This window comes from Leptonychotes weddellii, chromosome 9, assembly GCF_054177405.1.
Source record: "Leptonychotes weddellii isolate Sample4059 chromosome 9, ASM5417740v2, whole genome shotgun sequence".
NCBI classification, from domain to species: Eukaryota; Metazoa; Chordata; class Mammalia; order Carnivora; family Phocidae; genus Leptonychotes; species Leptonychotes weddellii.
The window spans coordinates 102645443-102663302 of NC_138377.1; the positions used below are offsets into that span (position 1 = coordinate 102645443).

At 41.6% G+C, this 17860-nt stretch overlaps 1 protein-coding gene across 2 annotated transcripts in view; it reads left to right on the forward strand.

Moving 5' to 3' along the window:
- PEAK1 (pseudopodium enriched atypical kinase 1) overlaps nt 1–17860 on the forward strand; it is a 209313-nt gene that overhangs the window by 134714 nt on the left and 56739 nt on the right. For both annotated transcript variants that reach the window (XM_081829595.1, XM_081829596.1), the window contains one exon: nt 11840–15111. In XM_081829595.1, coding sequence (XP_081685721.1) covers nt 11954–15111 — 3158 coding nt within the window. In that variant the 5' untranslated portion in view covers nt 11840–11953. The remainder of the gene's footprint in view (nt 1–11839; nt 15112–17860) is intronic.

The following is a 17860-nucleotide window of genomic DNA, read 5'->3' on the forward strand; positions in this document are numbered from 1 at the left end:
GGGACTCGATCCAAGGACCCTGGGATCATGACCTGAGCCGAAGGCAGACGCTTAACCGAGCCACCCAGGCGCCCACGCCCCCATTTTTGATTGCCCCTTAGTAATAGCCTTTTTGATTTCGACTTGGTTAGATTTTAGTTCTTTTATTTCTCCAGAAAGGGTTTCTCTAATAACTTCCATGCTTTTTTCAAGCCCAGCAAGTATCTTTAAAATCATCGTTCTGGGGCGCCTGGGTGGCTCAGTTGGTTAAGCGACTGCCTTCGGCTCAAGTCATGATCCTGGAGTCCAGGGATCGAGTCCCGCATGGGGCTCCCTGCTCAGCAGGGAGTCTGCTTCTCCCTCCCCCGCTCCTTCTTCTTGTGCTCTCTCTCTCTCAAATAAATAAATAAAATCTTAAAAAAAAAAAAATCATCGTTCTGAACTCTAGGTCCGACATAGTACTAACATCTGTATTGAGTAGGTCCCTGGCAGTCGGTACTGCCTCTTGTTCTTTTTGTGGAGGTGATTTTTTCCGTCTTGTCATTTTGTCCAGAGGAGAATAGATGAATGAGAGACATAATGCTATCAGGGTAACAACGTCCCTAGAAAATATACTCTAAACAAATCAGAAAAGACCTGAAGCCAGGGGAAAAGAAAGGGAAAGAAAGAAAAAAGAAAAAGAGAAAGATAAAAACAAACAAAAACAGAACAAAACAAGAAAAACCAGAATATGATCAAATATCATCTGGCTGGTGCATAGGTCAGTGCCACACACTAGATTTTGGGTGTATTTTGGTCTGTTAGAAGAAAGTGCCTCCCAAAATTTTAAAGAAAGAAAAACTTATATATGTACAAAAATAAGGGTTGAAATGATGAAGGGATGGAATATGATTGTAAAGATGAAAATTATAAAAAATTTTATAAAAGGAATTGATAAGATAAGAAGTTGTTTGAAAAAAGAAAGAAAAGGATTTAAAACAAAAAGAAAAAAAAGGGGAGAGAATGTGATCAGGCAGGAGACTAGAACAAAGCTATACACTAGAGATTTAGTGTATATTTGATCTGTTAGAAGAAACTGTATCTCAAAATTTTAAAGAGAGAACTACTTATATATATATATATGCCAAAAATAAGGGTAACTACTATGAAGGGATAGAATATGACTCTAAAAATGAAAAATAAAAATGTTTTTTAAAAAAGGGATTGATAAGATGTTGTTTGAAAAAGGGAAAAAGAAAAATAAAAAAAAAAAAAACAGTTAAAAAAATTAACTTGGAAAGACTAAAGAATCATGGGAAAAAAGCCATGGATTCTATGTGCAGTATTCCCTTAGCGCTGGAGTTCTGCCGTTCTCACTGATTGGTAAACTTGGTCTTGGCTGGCTGTTCTCGTTGATCTTTTGGGGGAGGGGCCTGTTGCCGTGGTTCCCAAAGGTCTTTGCCGGAGGTGGAATTGCCCTGCCCTTGCCAGTGTGGGCTAAATAATGTGCTCGAGTGTGCTCTCCGGAGCTTTTGTTCCCTGCAAGCTTTCCATTGGGCTTTGGAGGCCAAGAGTGAAAATGGCGGCCTCCCAATCCCCGCCCTGGAGGAGCCAAGAACTCGTGGCCCCGCTCCTCAGTGAGCCCCCAGAGAAAAGCAGTCACTCCCATCTCCCCGGTCTCTGGCCGCATTCCATGCTCACCTGGCCTGTGACCGAGCATTTCTCTCTCTGGCACACGACCCCGTGTGGAGTCTCCAAACCCCGCAGATCCCTGTGGTGCACTCCCGCGCTGCTCCTCCCAGGGGAGGAAGGGGAGTCTCTCCGGATCTGCCGCTTGTTGGGTCCCTTCTGGAGGAGCAGGGGCCCGACTATGCCACAGATGATGGTCTATGGCAACCCCGAGCTGAGAGCCCGCGCCTGGGCTCTATCTCTGCAGTCGGCCTCCCCGCTCTGATACCTGGGAGCTCTGCCACACTCAGGCACCCCTGGTCTTTCTGTGACCCCGGGGGTCCTGAGACCACACTGTCCCAGGAGGGTTCCACCCTCCGCTTAGCCACTGGAGCGACGTCCCTCAGCGGAGCTGACTTCTAAAAGTTCCGATTTTGTGCTCCGGGGCTCTGTCACTTGCCAGAAGTGGCCAACGGAGGCCCCCTCCCCCGCCGTCTATTCTCCCGAATATCGCCTTGGATTCACTTCTCCGCATGTCCTACCTTCCAGAAAGTGGTCGCTTTTCTGTTCAGAGAGTTGTTGCTATTCTTTTCTTCGATCTCCTGTTGAGTTTGTAGGTGTTCAGAATGGTTTGATCCCTATCTAGCTGAATTCCTGGGACCAGATGAAATCCAGGTCTCCTACTCCTCCACCATCTTGCTCCGCCCTCACCCTGTGTCTTTTGATTGGGGAATTTAGCTCAATTACATTCAGGGTAACTATTGAAAGATATGAATTTAGTGCCATTGTATTGCCTGTAAGGTGACTGTTACTATATATTGTCTATGTTCCTTTCTGGTCTGTGTTACTGTCGGAGGGTGAGATGAACCATAAGAGACTATGGACTCTGAGAAACAAACTGAGGGTTCTAGAGGGGAGGGGGGTGGGGGGATGGGTTAGCCCGGTGATGGGTATTAACGGGCACATACTGAATGGAGCACTGGGTGTTATACGCAAACAATGTATCATAGAACACTACATCAAAAACTTCCACTTTCTCTTCTTTTTCTTACCTTTGAATCTTGCACTGTCCTCTTGCCTCCCTCCCTTTCTTATTCCCTTGTTTTGTTTTAAGGATTTTATTTTTTTTTTTAAGTAATCTCTATACCCAACGTGGGGCTTGAGCTTATAACCCTGAGATCAAGAGTCTCATGCCTACTGACTGAGCCAGCCAGGTGCCCCTTTATTCCCTTGTTTGATACCAGAGATCACCTATTTTTTCACATCTCAGTTAGCCTAGAGTCCGGCTTTCTTCACTTGACAGTTGGCTCTGTGATTGCGGGCAGTGGAGAGGAAGAACACAGCAAGGCAACTTCTAGCAGCATCTCACCGTTCACTCTCAGTAAGATACTTCAGAAGCCCTGCTAATTGGGGTGGCTCCTGAAAGACCATGCTTAATTTGCCTCAAACTATTCACCCTGAAGTACAAAAAGCACTTTGGGGCAGCTGTAGCTAATTGTATATGTCTGTTGGTTTGCTCCTAGCTTGCTTTGCTGTAAGCACATGGGCCTTGCCTACCTCAGAGCTGAGCTGGGACGGTGTGGGTGTGCCTACTTCTGACGCTTCTTTGTTCAAGGCAGAATTCTACTGTGGTGGGCAGTGCTGCTGCTGAGTGGACTGCCTTTCAGGTACCACCGAGCTTATGTCCAAAGCAGCCTGCAGATGCCCTAGAGAGCCAAGCTACCGTTTATGCATCCACGCATTCATTCACCCATTCATCCATCCTGACTGTCGCTCACTAACTGTGTAACCTCGGGCAAGTCTCAGTTTCTTCATTAGTACAGTGAAGCTTATGATAGTATGTACGTCCTAAGTTTTTTAGGAGAATCAAGAGGTTTCATACGTAAACTGCTTCAAGTGGTACCTGGCACTTAGTAGTAAATGCTAGCTAAAATTATTATCATTCAGCAAGCATTTATTTAGTATGTAGCATATTCTAAGCAATCCAAGAGATATAGAAGTGAAAAAGACACAGCCTTGCCTTCTAGGAACTTAGATAACTACCATACAACATGGTACTTAGGAAGTCAGGTAAAGCTTCATCACACAGGTAAAATTTGAACTGGGTCTTAAAGGATAAATAGTTTTGCCAAATGAAACAGCATTAGAGGAAATACATTCCAAGCAGAGGGAGCAGCTTGTGAACAGAATAAAACTGCAAAACACTATGGAGTCCTTGGCTATTATTAGATTACATTTTAACCTCCTCTTTGATGTATACCTTCTAAGTAGGGGTTCTGAGGTGGGTTCAGTGTACATTTTGGAACTTATAATCTTATAACAGTAATTATTATTATTTAACTGGTTCATCAAAGAGTTTGAGCTTAAAAAATGAGTTGGGAGCTAAGCAGTGGCACTTCACAGTGGTGCATTTGCTGACGCAAGGCTCTTGTCCGGAGATGGCTACCATGTGACAGGAACAGTAAATGGTTAGAAAAAGCTTGCGGTTAGAACAATTGGAAGTGGATGGGCTTCCTCTTTTCAACAGAGCTTTAGTTAAGTTTTCCAAATTAAGCAGGTTTTACTTTGCTTTCTTCTTTAAACAGGAGAACCTTGTCTTAAGATCTTGCCTACTGTTGTGATAGCAAAGAACTGTGATTTTTTTTTTCCACAAAGGGGTGGGGAGGGGGGCAGATCTCAAATTAGGAAGGTTCCTTTTACTCATGGAATTTCCATTCGTGTTCCAAATTAAAGCTGTGTTTTATCTCCTACAAAGCCTTCCTGCAGCTTTGCTTTCACTTCCTCTCTCCACCCTTTTAGTCATATACTGAAGGATTTGGCAGCCGCTTAAGGTATCGGGTCAGCATTTTTCACCGTGGAAGAAGGAAAGGTTGGGAACAATGACGTGGGGATATTTGTCACATTTTCCTTTCCTTTTTTATATAAGTAACCCACATGTTCCATTACAACAGCCTAATGAGAACCTGGACTTGTAAATTTTACCCTCGTATCCTGGAGATGGACTAACGTGTGGGATGACATATAGGCGATAGTTCCTCACTGAAAGTGTCCTGAAAGCCCATGTACAGCACTGAGGATTCTTGACTCTGTCTCTATGGCAATGTGACAGATTTTATGAAGAAAGATAATGGCCTCCGGGAGTCACAGGATTGGGGAAGGAGTTTAGCAGTGCATTCCCCATCCTCCTTTATTATTAACAGATTCTCCTTGGGTGCCTTTAGGAAATGCTCTATATGTGGTGTTTAATATACCACCTACACAGTCTCCCCCCTTCACTGACTTGGAAATTACATCCGGCTTGAGGAGCTCCAGCTCTATGTGTAGGCCTGTTTATTCCAAGATTGAAATCCAGTGTGGATTTAGTTTTTTGTATCAAATCTGCTTGAAACTGTTGGACTTGAAGCAAACTAATTATTGTCATTGTCTGTATAGCAGTAGACAGAGTGAAAAACAGTAATAGGTTCTTAAAAAGCTGTCATGACTTGAAGTGAAATAGGCTACTCTTCAGTAGCTTCATCTGTAGCCTGAAGGGCTTTGGTCTTGAAAACTGTCAAACACGAAATCGGATTTTAGATCATGGAATCTCCATTAGCTTCTACGGGCAGCTTCAGCCTTCTAGCTCTCTCATTGACCACTCCATCTATAGGGTTTGCTTTGAGATTGTAAGGAATATAGAAGCAAAGGGGTTTTTCTTATCAAACACTCCATTTGGAGACTCCATATCAGACCTGTCTTGGCAAATAAATAGAAGACACCAGGCTAGACTGTCATATTTCCTTACATGTCTCAGGAGACACCTATTTCATTCCTCAAGCATAACTTTGGCGACTCGAGTTTCCTGACGTGGGTATAGTGTTGAGCAGGCAAAACTGCTAGTTACTGAGTGCCACTGAAGTTATTTCACAAAGGCAGGAAAGCCCAAGAATTGCTCCTTGGACGGAACTACATCTAATCTGGTAGAGCTTCTCTTTCTAAGAGCCTGTTACAAGTTGAAATAGTTTTGACAGTGTCTTTAAGTGCACATCTTTGTCTCCAAACATAATTAGTGTTGACAGATGAAGCCCTCATAGTTAAGGCTTTGTGGCTTAGACAGCAGCTCCATCTGGTGCTTGCTGAAGGTGTGTGCTTGCTTCATCTCTTGGTTTTCACAGCAGCGTGAATACAGATGTACACAGACTTTGTAAAGGACTGTCAAATCCAAAGTCTCCATTTTAGTGATGGCTTTCTGTTGCACACAGCACTGACATAAGCTAATTGTGTTCCTGGTGAATCCCATTTGTCTGTCCTGTTGATAATGTGATAGCTGCTAATCAACTCAACAGCCATCTCTTGACTGAATTAACTTACTAGCACTCAACATGGGGAATTATTTTGACTATTTATCTACTAGGCTTGGAAAAAGAAAATATACTGTACTACTTTAAAAGAGAAAATTGAATCCCTCTCTGATCAGTGGTGGATTTAACTTCGTTAACAAGCTATTAGGCCAGGATGCCTTATTCTTTTATATTTAATGCCACATAGTACTAAGTAGACAGGGAATGTCTTTTTAAAAAAAATTCTTGGTGACTGACATGAACTGCCCCAAACTATTGATAGAAGTTTCTTCCAAGTAATAGGATTACATGTGATTTCTATTTTCTTTTACGCTTTTCTGATTTTTCACAGTGAGTATATATAACAAAAGAAAAAATCTCATGTAACAAAAGAAAAAATAATTTAAAACAAACGTATGGTAGGTTGCTATAGCCTTGAGTCTCAGATCTTTTGTCATTCACCTTGTGGCCTTCTTGGGGGCCTTCAGCTTTCCTCAGCTATAAAACAGAAAGATTGAAATGGAGCCTGCCCAGTTTTAACATTCTTGGGTTTGGGATTATCTACCTTTTTCCTGTCTCTCCAGCCTCACACTCTTCTGTGTCTTTCTCCAATATTAATATTCATCGTGATCTCATTTTTGTCATCTTAAACTGAGGAAATCCTTTCTGGACAACAACACCACCCCCACCCCCACTTCCACCTGGCTCTTTCTTCCACTTCCCACCTAAACTTCTTCAAATAGTTATCTACATCAAAAACTAATGATGTGATGTATGGTGATTAACGTAACATAATAAAATTTAAAAAAAAGTTATCTACAATTACTCTATCTTCTCACTCTGCAGCTGACCACAATCTCCTTTCCATCCCCACTGCTGCACCACAGTAGTTAAAGCTAAAGTCACCAATGAGCCCATGTTGTCAAGTCCAGTGGGCACATTTAGGTCCTCATTCCTCATTAACTGTCAGCAGCATTTGCAATAGTTGGCTTCTCCCCCCTTAATGAAATCTCCTCATCTGGCTTCTGTATCATCACTGTTATGACTGTTATTTTTGAGTTTTCTGTAGGGGTTCTTTTCTTCTCCCTGGTTTACCCACCAAGACCACCTCCTAGCTCACTCTAGTTTCTTTTTAGCCTAGATATTCCTATAGTAATTCCCAAACAGACAAGAACAGCAGAATTCCTTTCTGTATTCCAGACTTCTAAATTCAACTGCTTCCTCTATTATATGGTAACAAAGTATGGACTGATAACCTTATTCCCTAAAAGTTACACCTCCAACATTGTCTATCTCAGTAAGTGACCCCACAAATCATCTAAATACATAACCCCAAAATCTCAACATCTATTACTCTCTCCAGAATCTAGTCATTCATGCATCTACATTTCTCTGCCTTCCCTGATGCCACATCCTAATTCAGATCCTCATCATACCTTATTTTGCCCACAGCAGCCCTTTGGACAGTCTCCTGGCTTCCTGTCCTGTTCTCCCCAGTTTATTCTCCATACAGCAGCCAGAGCTGTCTTTTATTTTTGAGTCAGATGTATTAAGGTTTGATTTATATACAGTAATAAATCTTTTTTTAGTGTAGAATTCTATGGATTTTGACAAATACATGTAGTTGTCTAGCCACCACCACACAACATTTGAATTGTTCCAGTTTTTGCCTATAAACCTTTGTGTACATGCTTTAGTGTAAACATAACTTTTCATTTGTCTTGTGGGTAAATACCGAGAGGTAAGCCGGCTGGGTCCTATGGCTTACATTTAGCTTTATAAGAAACTGCCAATCTGTTTTCCAAAGTGGTTGTGCCATCTGCATTCCCACCAGCACCATAGGAATTTCTTTTGTACCACATCTTCCCTAGTATCAGTTTTCCTGTTTGTTTTCATTTTAACCATTCTAGTGGATCCATAGAGGTAGCTCATTGCAGTTCTAATGTGCATTCTGTATGACTAAGGATATTTAGCATCTTTCACATGTTTATATGCAATCCATATACCTTTGGTGAAGTGTCTGCTCAAACCTTTTGCCTATTTTTTTATCAGATTTGTTTTCTTTTTATTGAATTTTGGAAGTTCTTCATATATTCTGGATACAAAGTCCTTTGTCAGATATGTACTTTGCAAAAAAGTCTCATCTGTAGGTTGTCTTTTCATTCTCTTATCAGTATCTTTGTCAGAGCAAACATTTTTAATTTTGATAAAATCCAAATTGTCATTTTTTTAATGGATCATGCTCTTTGTGTTGTATCTGAGAACTTGGACTAACTCAAAGTCACAAAGATTTTCTCCTTTTTTTTCCTCCTAAAAGTACTATAGCTTTACACTTTATACTTAGATCTGTGATCCATTTTGAGTTAATTTTTGTGTACAAAGTGTGAGGTATGAATTGAGATTTACTTTGTTTCCCATGGATATCCAGTTGCTCTAGCACATTTGTTGAAAAGAATATTCACTGCTGTAGGCAAGTATCAGTTGCCTATATTTGTATTGTCCTATTTCTGGACTCTGTTCTGTGTCTGTTTTGATCTATATCAGGGGTCAGCAGACTTTTTCTGTAAAGAACTAGATAGTCAATATTTTAGGTTTTGCAGGCCAAAAGGCAAAATTGAAAGTATTGTGTAAGTACTTGTATAATAAGAGAAAACACATTTCCGTGAATTTTTCAAACAAAATTCAAAATGTAATAATTGAGTGCAGTTTTATGAAATGCAGCTCTACTAATCCAAAGAATGGAACTCTTTTTTGGGAGAGGGATAATATTTTGCTTAACTAGGGTGCTAAGTTAGTGTTTCCTCTCAGACTTTATTACAAAATTAATTTATTAATGTGAAATTTGCCATATTTTTATCTTTGAAAAATGTCTTTTCACGTGGGTGATACCTGTAGCAGTAGAAATGCTGGTCTGTAGAGTGCTTGAAAAGCACTGGGCAGTGATGAGTGTGCCACCACATGCAGTCTGTCCGAACCACTCAGCTCTGCATTGTAGCACGAAGCCACCACAGACAATATGGAGACAAATGAGCCTGGCTATGTTCCAGTAGAGCTTTATTTACGGGCACTCTATTTGGAATTCCATATAATTTTCACTTGTCACAAAATACCATTCTTTTGAATTTTGCAATCACTTAAAAATTTTAAAAGCATCCTTAGCTTTGGGTCATATAAAAACAAGGGACAGGCTAGATTCAGCCTCTGGGCTGGTATTTCCTTGCCCTACTTCCCCCATTTATGTTTCTGTCCTTTGCCAATACCCCATTGTCAGGATTACTGTAGCTTTATGCTAAGTCTTGAAGTCAGGTAAGGGGGGCGTCCTCCAACTTTGTTATTTTTCGAAATTGCTTTGGCTATTCTAGTTCCTTTGCCTTTCTGAATGCATTTTAGAATTAGCTTGTTGATTTCTACAAAAAAAAATCCTGCTTGGATTTTGTTAGAATTATGTTGAATCTACAGAGCAATCTGGGGGAGATTGACACCTTAAGAATACTGAGAGATCTTGGTATCTCTCTCCATTTATTTAAGTCTTTGATACCTTTTTATCAGTGTTTTGTAGTTTTCTGCATAGAGAGTGTAGATTTTGCACATATTTTATTAGATTTATACCTAAGTATTTCATGTTTTTTGGTTAAAGCTGTCTTTTTAAAATGCAAATTGGATCATGTTGTTTCCCCTATTTAAAACCCTTCAGTGGCTTCCCACTCCTCTTTGGATAAACCCTGTAATCTTTAAAAGCCTAAAGGGCCCTGCATGATCTGGACCCTGCTCTCCCTTTCAGCCTAATTTTATGCCTTTCTTCCCCTTGCTCAAAATGTTCCAATCTCAGACTAGCAGGAAATGGTTTTATCAACTAAGGAATAGCTTTTAGAATATCAGAAAGACTCAATAAATGTTTTCAAACAAACACTTGAAAAATACATTTTAACCATATTGAAAAGAAGCATTTGATGATCTCCAGCAAAGAATGAACTTAGGTTTTGGCTAGGTTGTTGTGCTCTCTTGTGTGGAATACTTTGATCTTTAAGTCTGTACTTCTTCCACTGAGGCAGAGTACTTTATGAATATTATTCACAAGGGACTTAGCTCTGTGTGTGCAGGTGTATGCATGCACACCTGCGAGCTAAAGAAAATATTCTTTCCTTCTTTATACATGTGCTGAAACTCAGCAAAAAGACTGCATTTCTGACCAAACCAAGGATCCCGTCGCTGTCCTTGTACATGAATAAAGTTAAGCTCTTCAGCCATTAAAATAGTTCTTACATGTACATGCCCACTGCCAACTTTATTATAATATCCAAATTAGAAATGTAACACTGTAGTGATGTTCTGTGGGAAAGTCTGCAGCTATGTGCCTAAGACAAAGGAGAAAATCATAAGATTCTTTTTTTTAAATAAACCAGCACATTTAGTCAACCAGTATTTATTCAGCTCCTTATGCTAAACATATTGAGATGAATAAGATACAGCCCAGACCTTGAAGAAGCTCAAAAACTTGTGGGGAGACAGACAATTAAAAATGAAAGTGCTTGTTCATGGAGGTATGTCTAAGTGGCTTTGATAGTACCAAGGAGAAACAAGTAGCCCAGTGGGATTTACAGTGTAAGACTAGTTGATTGTTAAGACGTAAGGCTAGAAGGGAGGCAAGGACCATATCATGAAAACCTAAGGGGCTTATATCCCATCCTATAACTCAGAGGTTCCAACACCTTAATGCACATAGAACTTGTTAAAAAAAAAAAAAACAACCTGGAGAACTTATTAAAAAATCAGATTCCTAGACTCTTCCCTCAGAGATTGATAGGTGGGTCTAGGGTGCTTCCCTGAGTGGTTCTTATTTAGCTGGCAACCCCTAGTCTGCACACTGACATTTGGGAGTCAGTGCATTAGGTAAGATTGAGCCACAGAATAGTTAAGCTAGGTAGTAAGTTGATCATATTAACATTTTAGAAAGTAATAAATTTGATAGTAGTACAAAGAACAATAGAATCACCTAAGAATCTCATTAAATATGAATTCTGATCCAGTAGATTTGGGGTTGTACCTGAGATACTGCATTTCTAACAAGGTCCCAAACGAGGCTGATATTTCTTGTCTGAGGACCACACTTTGAGTAGCAAATGTAAAGAGATTGGATTGGAATGGGGTGAGACTGCAGGCATGAAGATTGTTAATTAGCCTATTTCAGGAATCTAGGCAAAGGATGGTGAGTCTCTGAACTACTAGCAGGGGCTGGTAATGGCAAGAAAGAGTTTCAATGAAATGTAATAGATTAAATTGGCAAGACTAATTTAAGGAGTTAGTTAGATACGGAGTTAGAAGTGAGGGAAGAGGTGTCAGTAATTGAGCTTAGCTATGTAAGTAGAGGATAGTGACAATAACTGAAATAGGGTAAAGGCAGAGGAAGGAGGTGGCCTGGGGAGTAGAGGGGAGGGCTGGTTAGAGTGGAAAAATTTCCCAGAGTTGAGAAGAGGGGTAGCCAGAGGATTCGTTTTGAATGCATCGAGATTGAGGAGTCTATGAGATACCCAAAATCAAAAGGGTAGGTAGAAGAAGAAGAACCTTCAGTGGACTAAGAAGTGTCATACAGGTTGGTAGATATTAAAAAGAGCAGTTTCGGAGTCACTCCCAGAGGGCAAGGTCACAGTATCATTGCCACATAGACATCAAGGGAAAGATTATATATAGTTTAATGAGGGGGTACAAAATTACGGCTGCAAAACAAACTTTCCAAAATGCTGCTTGGCTAAAGGGAGTTCAAAAAGTGCCCAAATTAGTTTTTCTCTCAATCTTTTAATTTAAGGAAAAGTTGAGGAGTGGAGCCAGTTGTTGTTAAGTCATCGTGATATGCCTCATAGTGCCTTCTCCATTTAGATTTTCTTTTCCGCCCCCCACAGATTGATCATACTTACAAGAGCTGCTGTGATGCCTAGGGGAGGTGAAGACTGATGGATGAAAGTTTTACCATGCATTGAAAGGGAAGTATTGTCTGTGAAGGTCCTTTTTTAAAAATGTCTGCTTGTAACACCTTTACTGAACACGTTTGGAAACCTGGTGAATGCAAGAACTGCTTTAAACCTAAAAGCTTGCACCAGCTTCCCCCAGACCCTGAGAAGGCACCCATCACCCATGGCAATGTGAAAACGAATGCCAATCACAGTAACAACCACCGCATGAGGAACACTGGAAATTTCCGTCCTCCTGTGGCTAAAAAACCCACTATAGCTGTGAAGCCCACTATGATAGTGGCAGATGGGCAAAGTGTATGTGGTGAACTTAGTATCCAAGAACACTGTGAGAACAAACCTGTCGTCATAGGATGGAACCGAAACAGGACGGCCTTGAATCAGAAACCACTTAATAATAATAATGAAGATGACATTGAAGGATTTAGCCATGTTCCTAAGCCTTATGGCAATAATGATAGTGCCAAGAAGATATCAAATAACAATAATGGACTAACTGATGTGTTAAAGGAGATAGCAGGCTTGGATACCACCCCTCAGATAAGAGGAAGTGAAACAAACTCCAGAGAAATGTTCTTCGGAAGAATAAATGATTGCTATAAAAGATCACTGGAAAGAAAGCTTCCACCAAGCTGCATGATGGGCGGGATAAAGGACACTCAAGGCAAGCATGTGATTCTGAGTGGGAGCACAGAAGTGATCAGTAATGAAGGGGGACGGTTCTGTTACCCAGAGTTCTCTAGTGGCGAGGAGAGTGAAGAAGATGTACTTTTCAGTAACATGGCGGAGGAGCATGAGAGCTGGGATGAGAGTGATGAAGAGCTGTTGGCCATGGAGATTCGCATGAGAGGGCAGCCCCGCTTTGCTAACTTCAGGGCAAATACTTTGTCTCCTGTTCGATTCTTTGTGGACAAAAAATGGAATACGGTCCCCCTGCGAAATAAGTCTCTGCAGAGAATCTGTGCTGTAGACTATGATGACAGCTATGATGAAATCCTGAATGGCTATGAAGAGAACTCTGTGGCCTCCTATGGACCAGGAAGCATTCAGAGCATGGCGTCATCTGACTCTACATCACCAGGTTCTTCTTTAACAGAAGAATCACGTTCTGAGACAGCCAGTAGTTTATCCCAGAAGATCTGTAATGGGGGAATATCTCCTGGTAACCCGGGAGATTCTAAGGACATGAAGGAAAGGGAGCCCAATTATGAAAGTCTCTCTGGTAATAATCAGGAGAAGGACTCCTCACAGGCACCTAAAAGCTCAATAAAAGTTCCAGAAACACACAAAGCAGTCCTTGCTCTCCGATTAGAAGAGAAGGATGGCAAGATTGCTGTACAGACTGAGAAGCAAGAAAGTAAAGCCTCTACCGATATCGCTGGGCAAGCAGTAACCATAAACCTCGTCCCTATAGAAGAGCAAGCAAAGCCTTACCGAGTTGTCAATCTGGAACAACCATTGTGCAAGCCGTATACTATCGTGGACGTGTCGGCAGCCATGGCCAGTGAGCACCTCGAGGGCCCTGTTAACAGCCCCAAGACAAAAATCTCATCTTCTACTCCAAACTCTCCGGTGACATCGCCCGCACTGACATCACCCACACTGACATCAGGACAAACAAGTGCCCATTTCCCAAACTCCAGTGCAATACGATACCAGGAAGTATGGACTTCCAGTACCAGCCCACGACAAAAGATACCCAAGGTGGAATTGATTAGCGGTGGGACTGGGCCAAATGTCCCTCCGAGGAAAAACTGTCACAAATCAGCGCCTACTTCACCAACAACTACAAACATTTCCTCTAAAACTATCCCTGTTAAGTCACCCAATTTGTCCGAAATAAAATTTAATAGTTATAACAATGCTGGTATGCCACCTTTTCCAATTATCATTCATGACGAGCCAACTTATGCTCGGAGTTCCAAAAACGCCATCAAAGTCCCCATCGTCATCAATCCAAATGCATATGACAATCTAGCCATTTACAAAAGTTTTCTCGGAACAAGTGGGGAACTCTCAGTGAAGGAAAAAACCACAAGTATAATAAGCCATACTTATGAAGAAATTGAAACTGAAAGCAAAGCGTCTGATAACACCACTAGCAAACCTGCTGAATGTCCCCAAGCCAAAGGGTTTTCAAACAGCGCAGAGCATAAAAGGGGCTCAGTGGCTCAGAAGGTTCAGGAGTTTAACAGCTGTCTTAACAGAGGTCAGTCTTCACCACAGAAAAACTATAGTTCTAGCCACAGCTCCCCAACAAAGATCCAGAGAACCACTCAAGAACCTGTGGCCAAAACAGAAGGCCCTCAGGCATCTCAGATGGTGAGCAATGGCAGCAGCACCAGGGAGAAAGCGAGCACAGTGCTTTCTCAGATTGTGGCTTCCATCCATCCGCCACAGTCTCCTCCAGAAATGCCCCAGTCTGGCCCAAAAGCATGCAGCGTGGAAGAGCTGTATGCAGTTCCTCCAGATGCCGATGCTGCTAAGAGTACACCTAAGAGTACACCAGTCCGACCCAAATCTCTCTTCACATCTCAGCCCAGTGGTGAAGCTGAAGCCCCTCAGACCACAGAAAGCCCTACTGCCAAAGTATGGAAAGATCCGCTCGCAAAACCAGGCACGACCCCTCTCTCCAAATTCGTGGCTAACCCCCAGAGTGAGCCACCACCTCCCTTTCCCCCACCTCGTTCTACTTCCTCCCCTTATCATGCAAGCAACCTTCTGCAGAGGCATTTCACCAACTGGACCAAGCCAACCAGTCCTACCAGGTCAACGGAAGCTGAATCGGTTTTGCACTCTGAAGGCAGTAGGCGGGCTGCTGATGCAAAACCTAAACGCTGGATATCATTTAAAAGCTTCTTCCGCCGCCGGAAAACAGATGAGGAGGATGACAAAGAGAAAGACCGAGAGAAAGGGAAACTGGTGGGCCTGGATGGCACAGTCATCCACATGCTGCCGCCTCCGCCAGTCCAGCGCCATCACTGGTTCACAGAGGCAAAAGGAGAGTCCAGTGAGAAGCCAGCCATCGTCTTTATGTACAGGTGTGATCCCGCCCAAAGCCAGCTCAGTGTGGATCAGAAGGCCAGAGCAGACCAGGCAGCAGTCAGAGAGAAGGACGGCACAGAGGATGGGTTACTGCTGGACTCAGAGAAGAAGAAAAGGAGTCATTCTTCTCCATCACAGGTTCCTAAAAAAATTCTCAGGTATGTAAAATAGAATGGCAGAGTATGGGAATTTTTTAACACATTTTTAGGTGCTAAGTTTTTTACATCTTTAAGATTACATAAGAGCCATTTCTGTTTATAAGTAGCACTCAGTGGCCATCATCTATCTTTGTAACTGCATTCCAAGATTAGAGTATTATTAAAGTGATCTTATTGTACCAAACAAGGTTTATGGCCCTGGAGATTTAGCTAAAGTAGCCTGCTGCATTCTGGTGAATGCAGAGGGGCTTGAACATAGAAAAGCAAATCCGTAACACCTTAATAGCAATAAATAATACATTGCTTGGAAATGCTGTGATAGTGTGAGGAAGAAACAAGATAAAATGAATAAAATGGTAGCACTCTTCTTACCCTCATTGTAGATAGAATAAAGCTCCTTAAGCGATTCGTTTTGGTTTTCACCGAGGTGTTAGCTCTATATGCGTTACTTTGTTTTGAGGGAACATTTGGGTTTTTATTGCTGTCTCTCTCTTCTTTCCAAGTATGGTGGAAAATGGGGGTGGGGGGGCTGCGGTGGAGACAGGGGCCAGCAGTTGATAGTTATCTAACACGTGGGTCCTAGAGGAGAAGTTGGTTATTGAGATTGAGACCCAGCCAGTAGCAGAATCCTGAGGGCAGCCGGCCAGTGTACACCCACTCATACCCACTCAGTTCTCTAGCTAGCCGTTTCCTTTCATTCTTAAATGACTCTTCGTGATCACTACCCAGTGTAAAGCGCATTCCCAGGATCTATCTCCCATCCGTACAGCAGCCCTACAAATTGGTTGAATTCTTCAGATGAGGAAACCAAAGATGAGAGAAGTTAAGAATTAAGCAGATTCACATAGCTCATCATTGTCAGAGCCAGAATTCAAACTTGGTCTTTCTGACTCTAAAGCTTGTATTCTTCCTACAGTGTTGCATTACAAACACAAGGGCAAAGGAGATTTTTATATTTTCACTTGTAATCATTCACATAAACATTTATGTTAGGAAGCTTAAGGTTTTTTGTTTCTCATTTGTATTGTAAGCAAAATTAACGAACCACCAATAAAAACAAGAACTATTATCCCAAGTTTGTAACAAATGGGATGATTTCCTTATATGCCCTGTAGTTTTTTTTTAAGATTTTATTTTTAAGTAACCTCTACACCCAATATGGGGCTCGAACTCACAACCCCAAGATTAAGTGTCGTATGCTCTACCGACTGAACCAGTCAGGCGCCGGTACTTTTTATTTTTAAGCAAAGATATGCCCTGAGTATTTCTTTGATCTGATTCTAAGTCTGCCTCCTTCTTACTTACAGGAAGCCTTCTCTACCAGGTCTGACCTTTTCTTTGGCAAAGACAGCAAACTCTTATGATAGGGCAGATCCTCTCACCAGCTTTCTGTTAGAACAGTATAAATAAAAATTAAGTGAACACTTAACGCCTTCACTTTTTCTAGCAAAATGTTAAGTTTTATATATATATTCTTTATGAAAATAAGCTTTTTACATAACCCTGAAATAGTTGTCAAAATGCTAGCAAGTTCCTGTTTTCCTTAAATCCAAATAATAGCAGAGCAAGTAGAATAGTGGTGATATATTCCTGGAAAGAATAGTCTTGTCATTGGCAGTTGAAAGTGGATGATAGAATATCAGACTCTAGCAGTAATAAAACACATGTATTGCAGGTTACTGTTTTATTTAGGAAAAAAGCAATTTAAGCTGCACATGGTTGGAGTTACTTATGTCAGATAGTTTTTGCAGATCAATAAATGGCTTCACTCCTCATTAAGTATGGCTGTGGTGTGTTTACCTGCATCCTGGAAGGAAGAGCCAAGCAATGATTTGGCCTCTTCTGTAGAATGAGATTCTCTACTTTGGCTGCATGCCACGGCATGGCAGACCCCTTAACTATACAGCTTATATTTTCACAGATTTGCTTGTACATGAGCCAGTCGTATCTTCCAAAATTCATCAGTTCTTAATAAGTAACTCCACGAGGGGTACCTGGATAGCTCAGTCAGTTAAGCGCCCAACTCTTGGTTTTGGCTGAGGTCATGATCTCAGATCCTGAGATTAACCCCAAGGTGGGCTCCACTCTCAGTGGGGAGTCTGCTTCCCTTCCCCCTCTACCTCTATTCCTACCCGCCCCCCATGTGTGCTCTCTTTCTCTCTTTCAAATAAGTAAATCTTTAAAACAAATCCAAACAATGCAGTGGTTTGTCCCATTGGTTTCAGATTTAACCATGCATCATAGTAACTTGAGGGCTGTTAAAGCAGATTGCTGGGCCCCACCCCCAAAGTTTTTGATGTGGTGGTCTGAGGTGGTGCGGGCCCTGGTAGTTTGCACTTCTAACAAGCCCCCAGGTGGTGCTGCGGCTGCTGGCCCTGGGGCTACACTTGGGGAGCCACTGATCTCACCACCATTCGGGATCTAAAGCTAATGTGCTGTAGTCTAAGTTAAGCATTTTTGAGGTATTAAGCTTTTCTTAGAGACACACTAGAATTGTCACATTTCATAATTGTCTCAGACTGAGGAGAAAAAGAGGTTTGTTTTTTTTTTAAAGTGAATATACAATTTATTTAACATTCAGACTTCATTAAGACATGTGCAATATGGCAATTTTACTGGGGATTTAACCCTACCTAGGATATGATTGCTTGCTGGGGCTTAGCAACAGGGTCCAGTTCACACTTAGCACTAATTAAATACTTTATTGAATAAATACAATACCAAACAAAATGCATTCAAATGCTTTCTA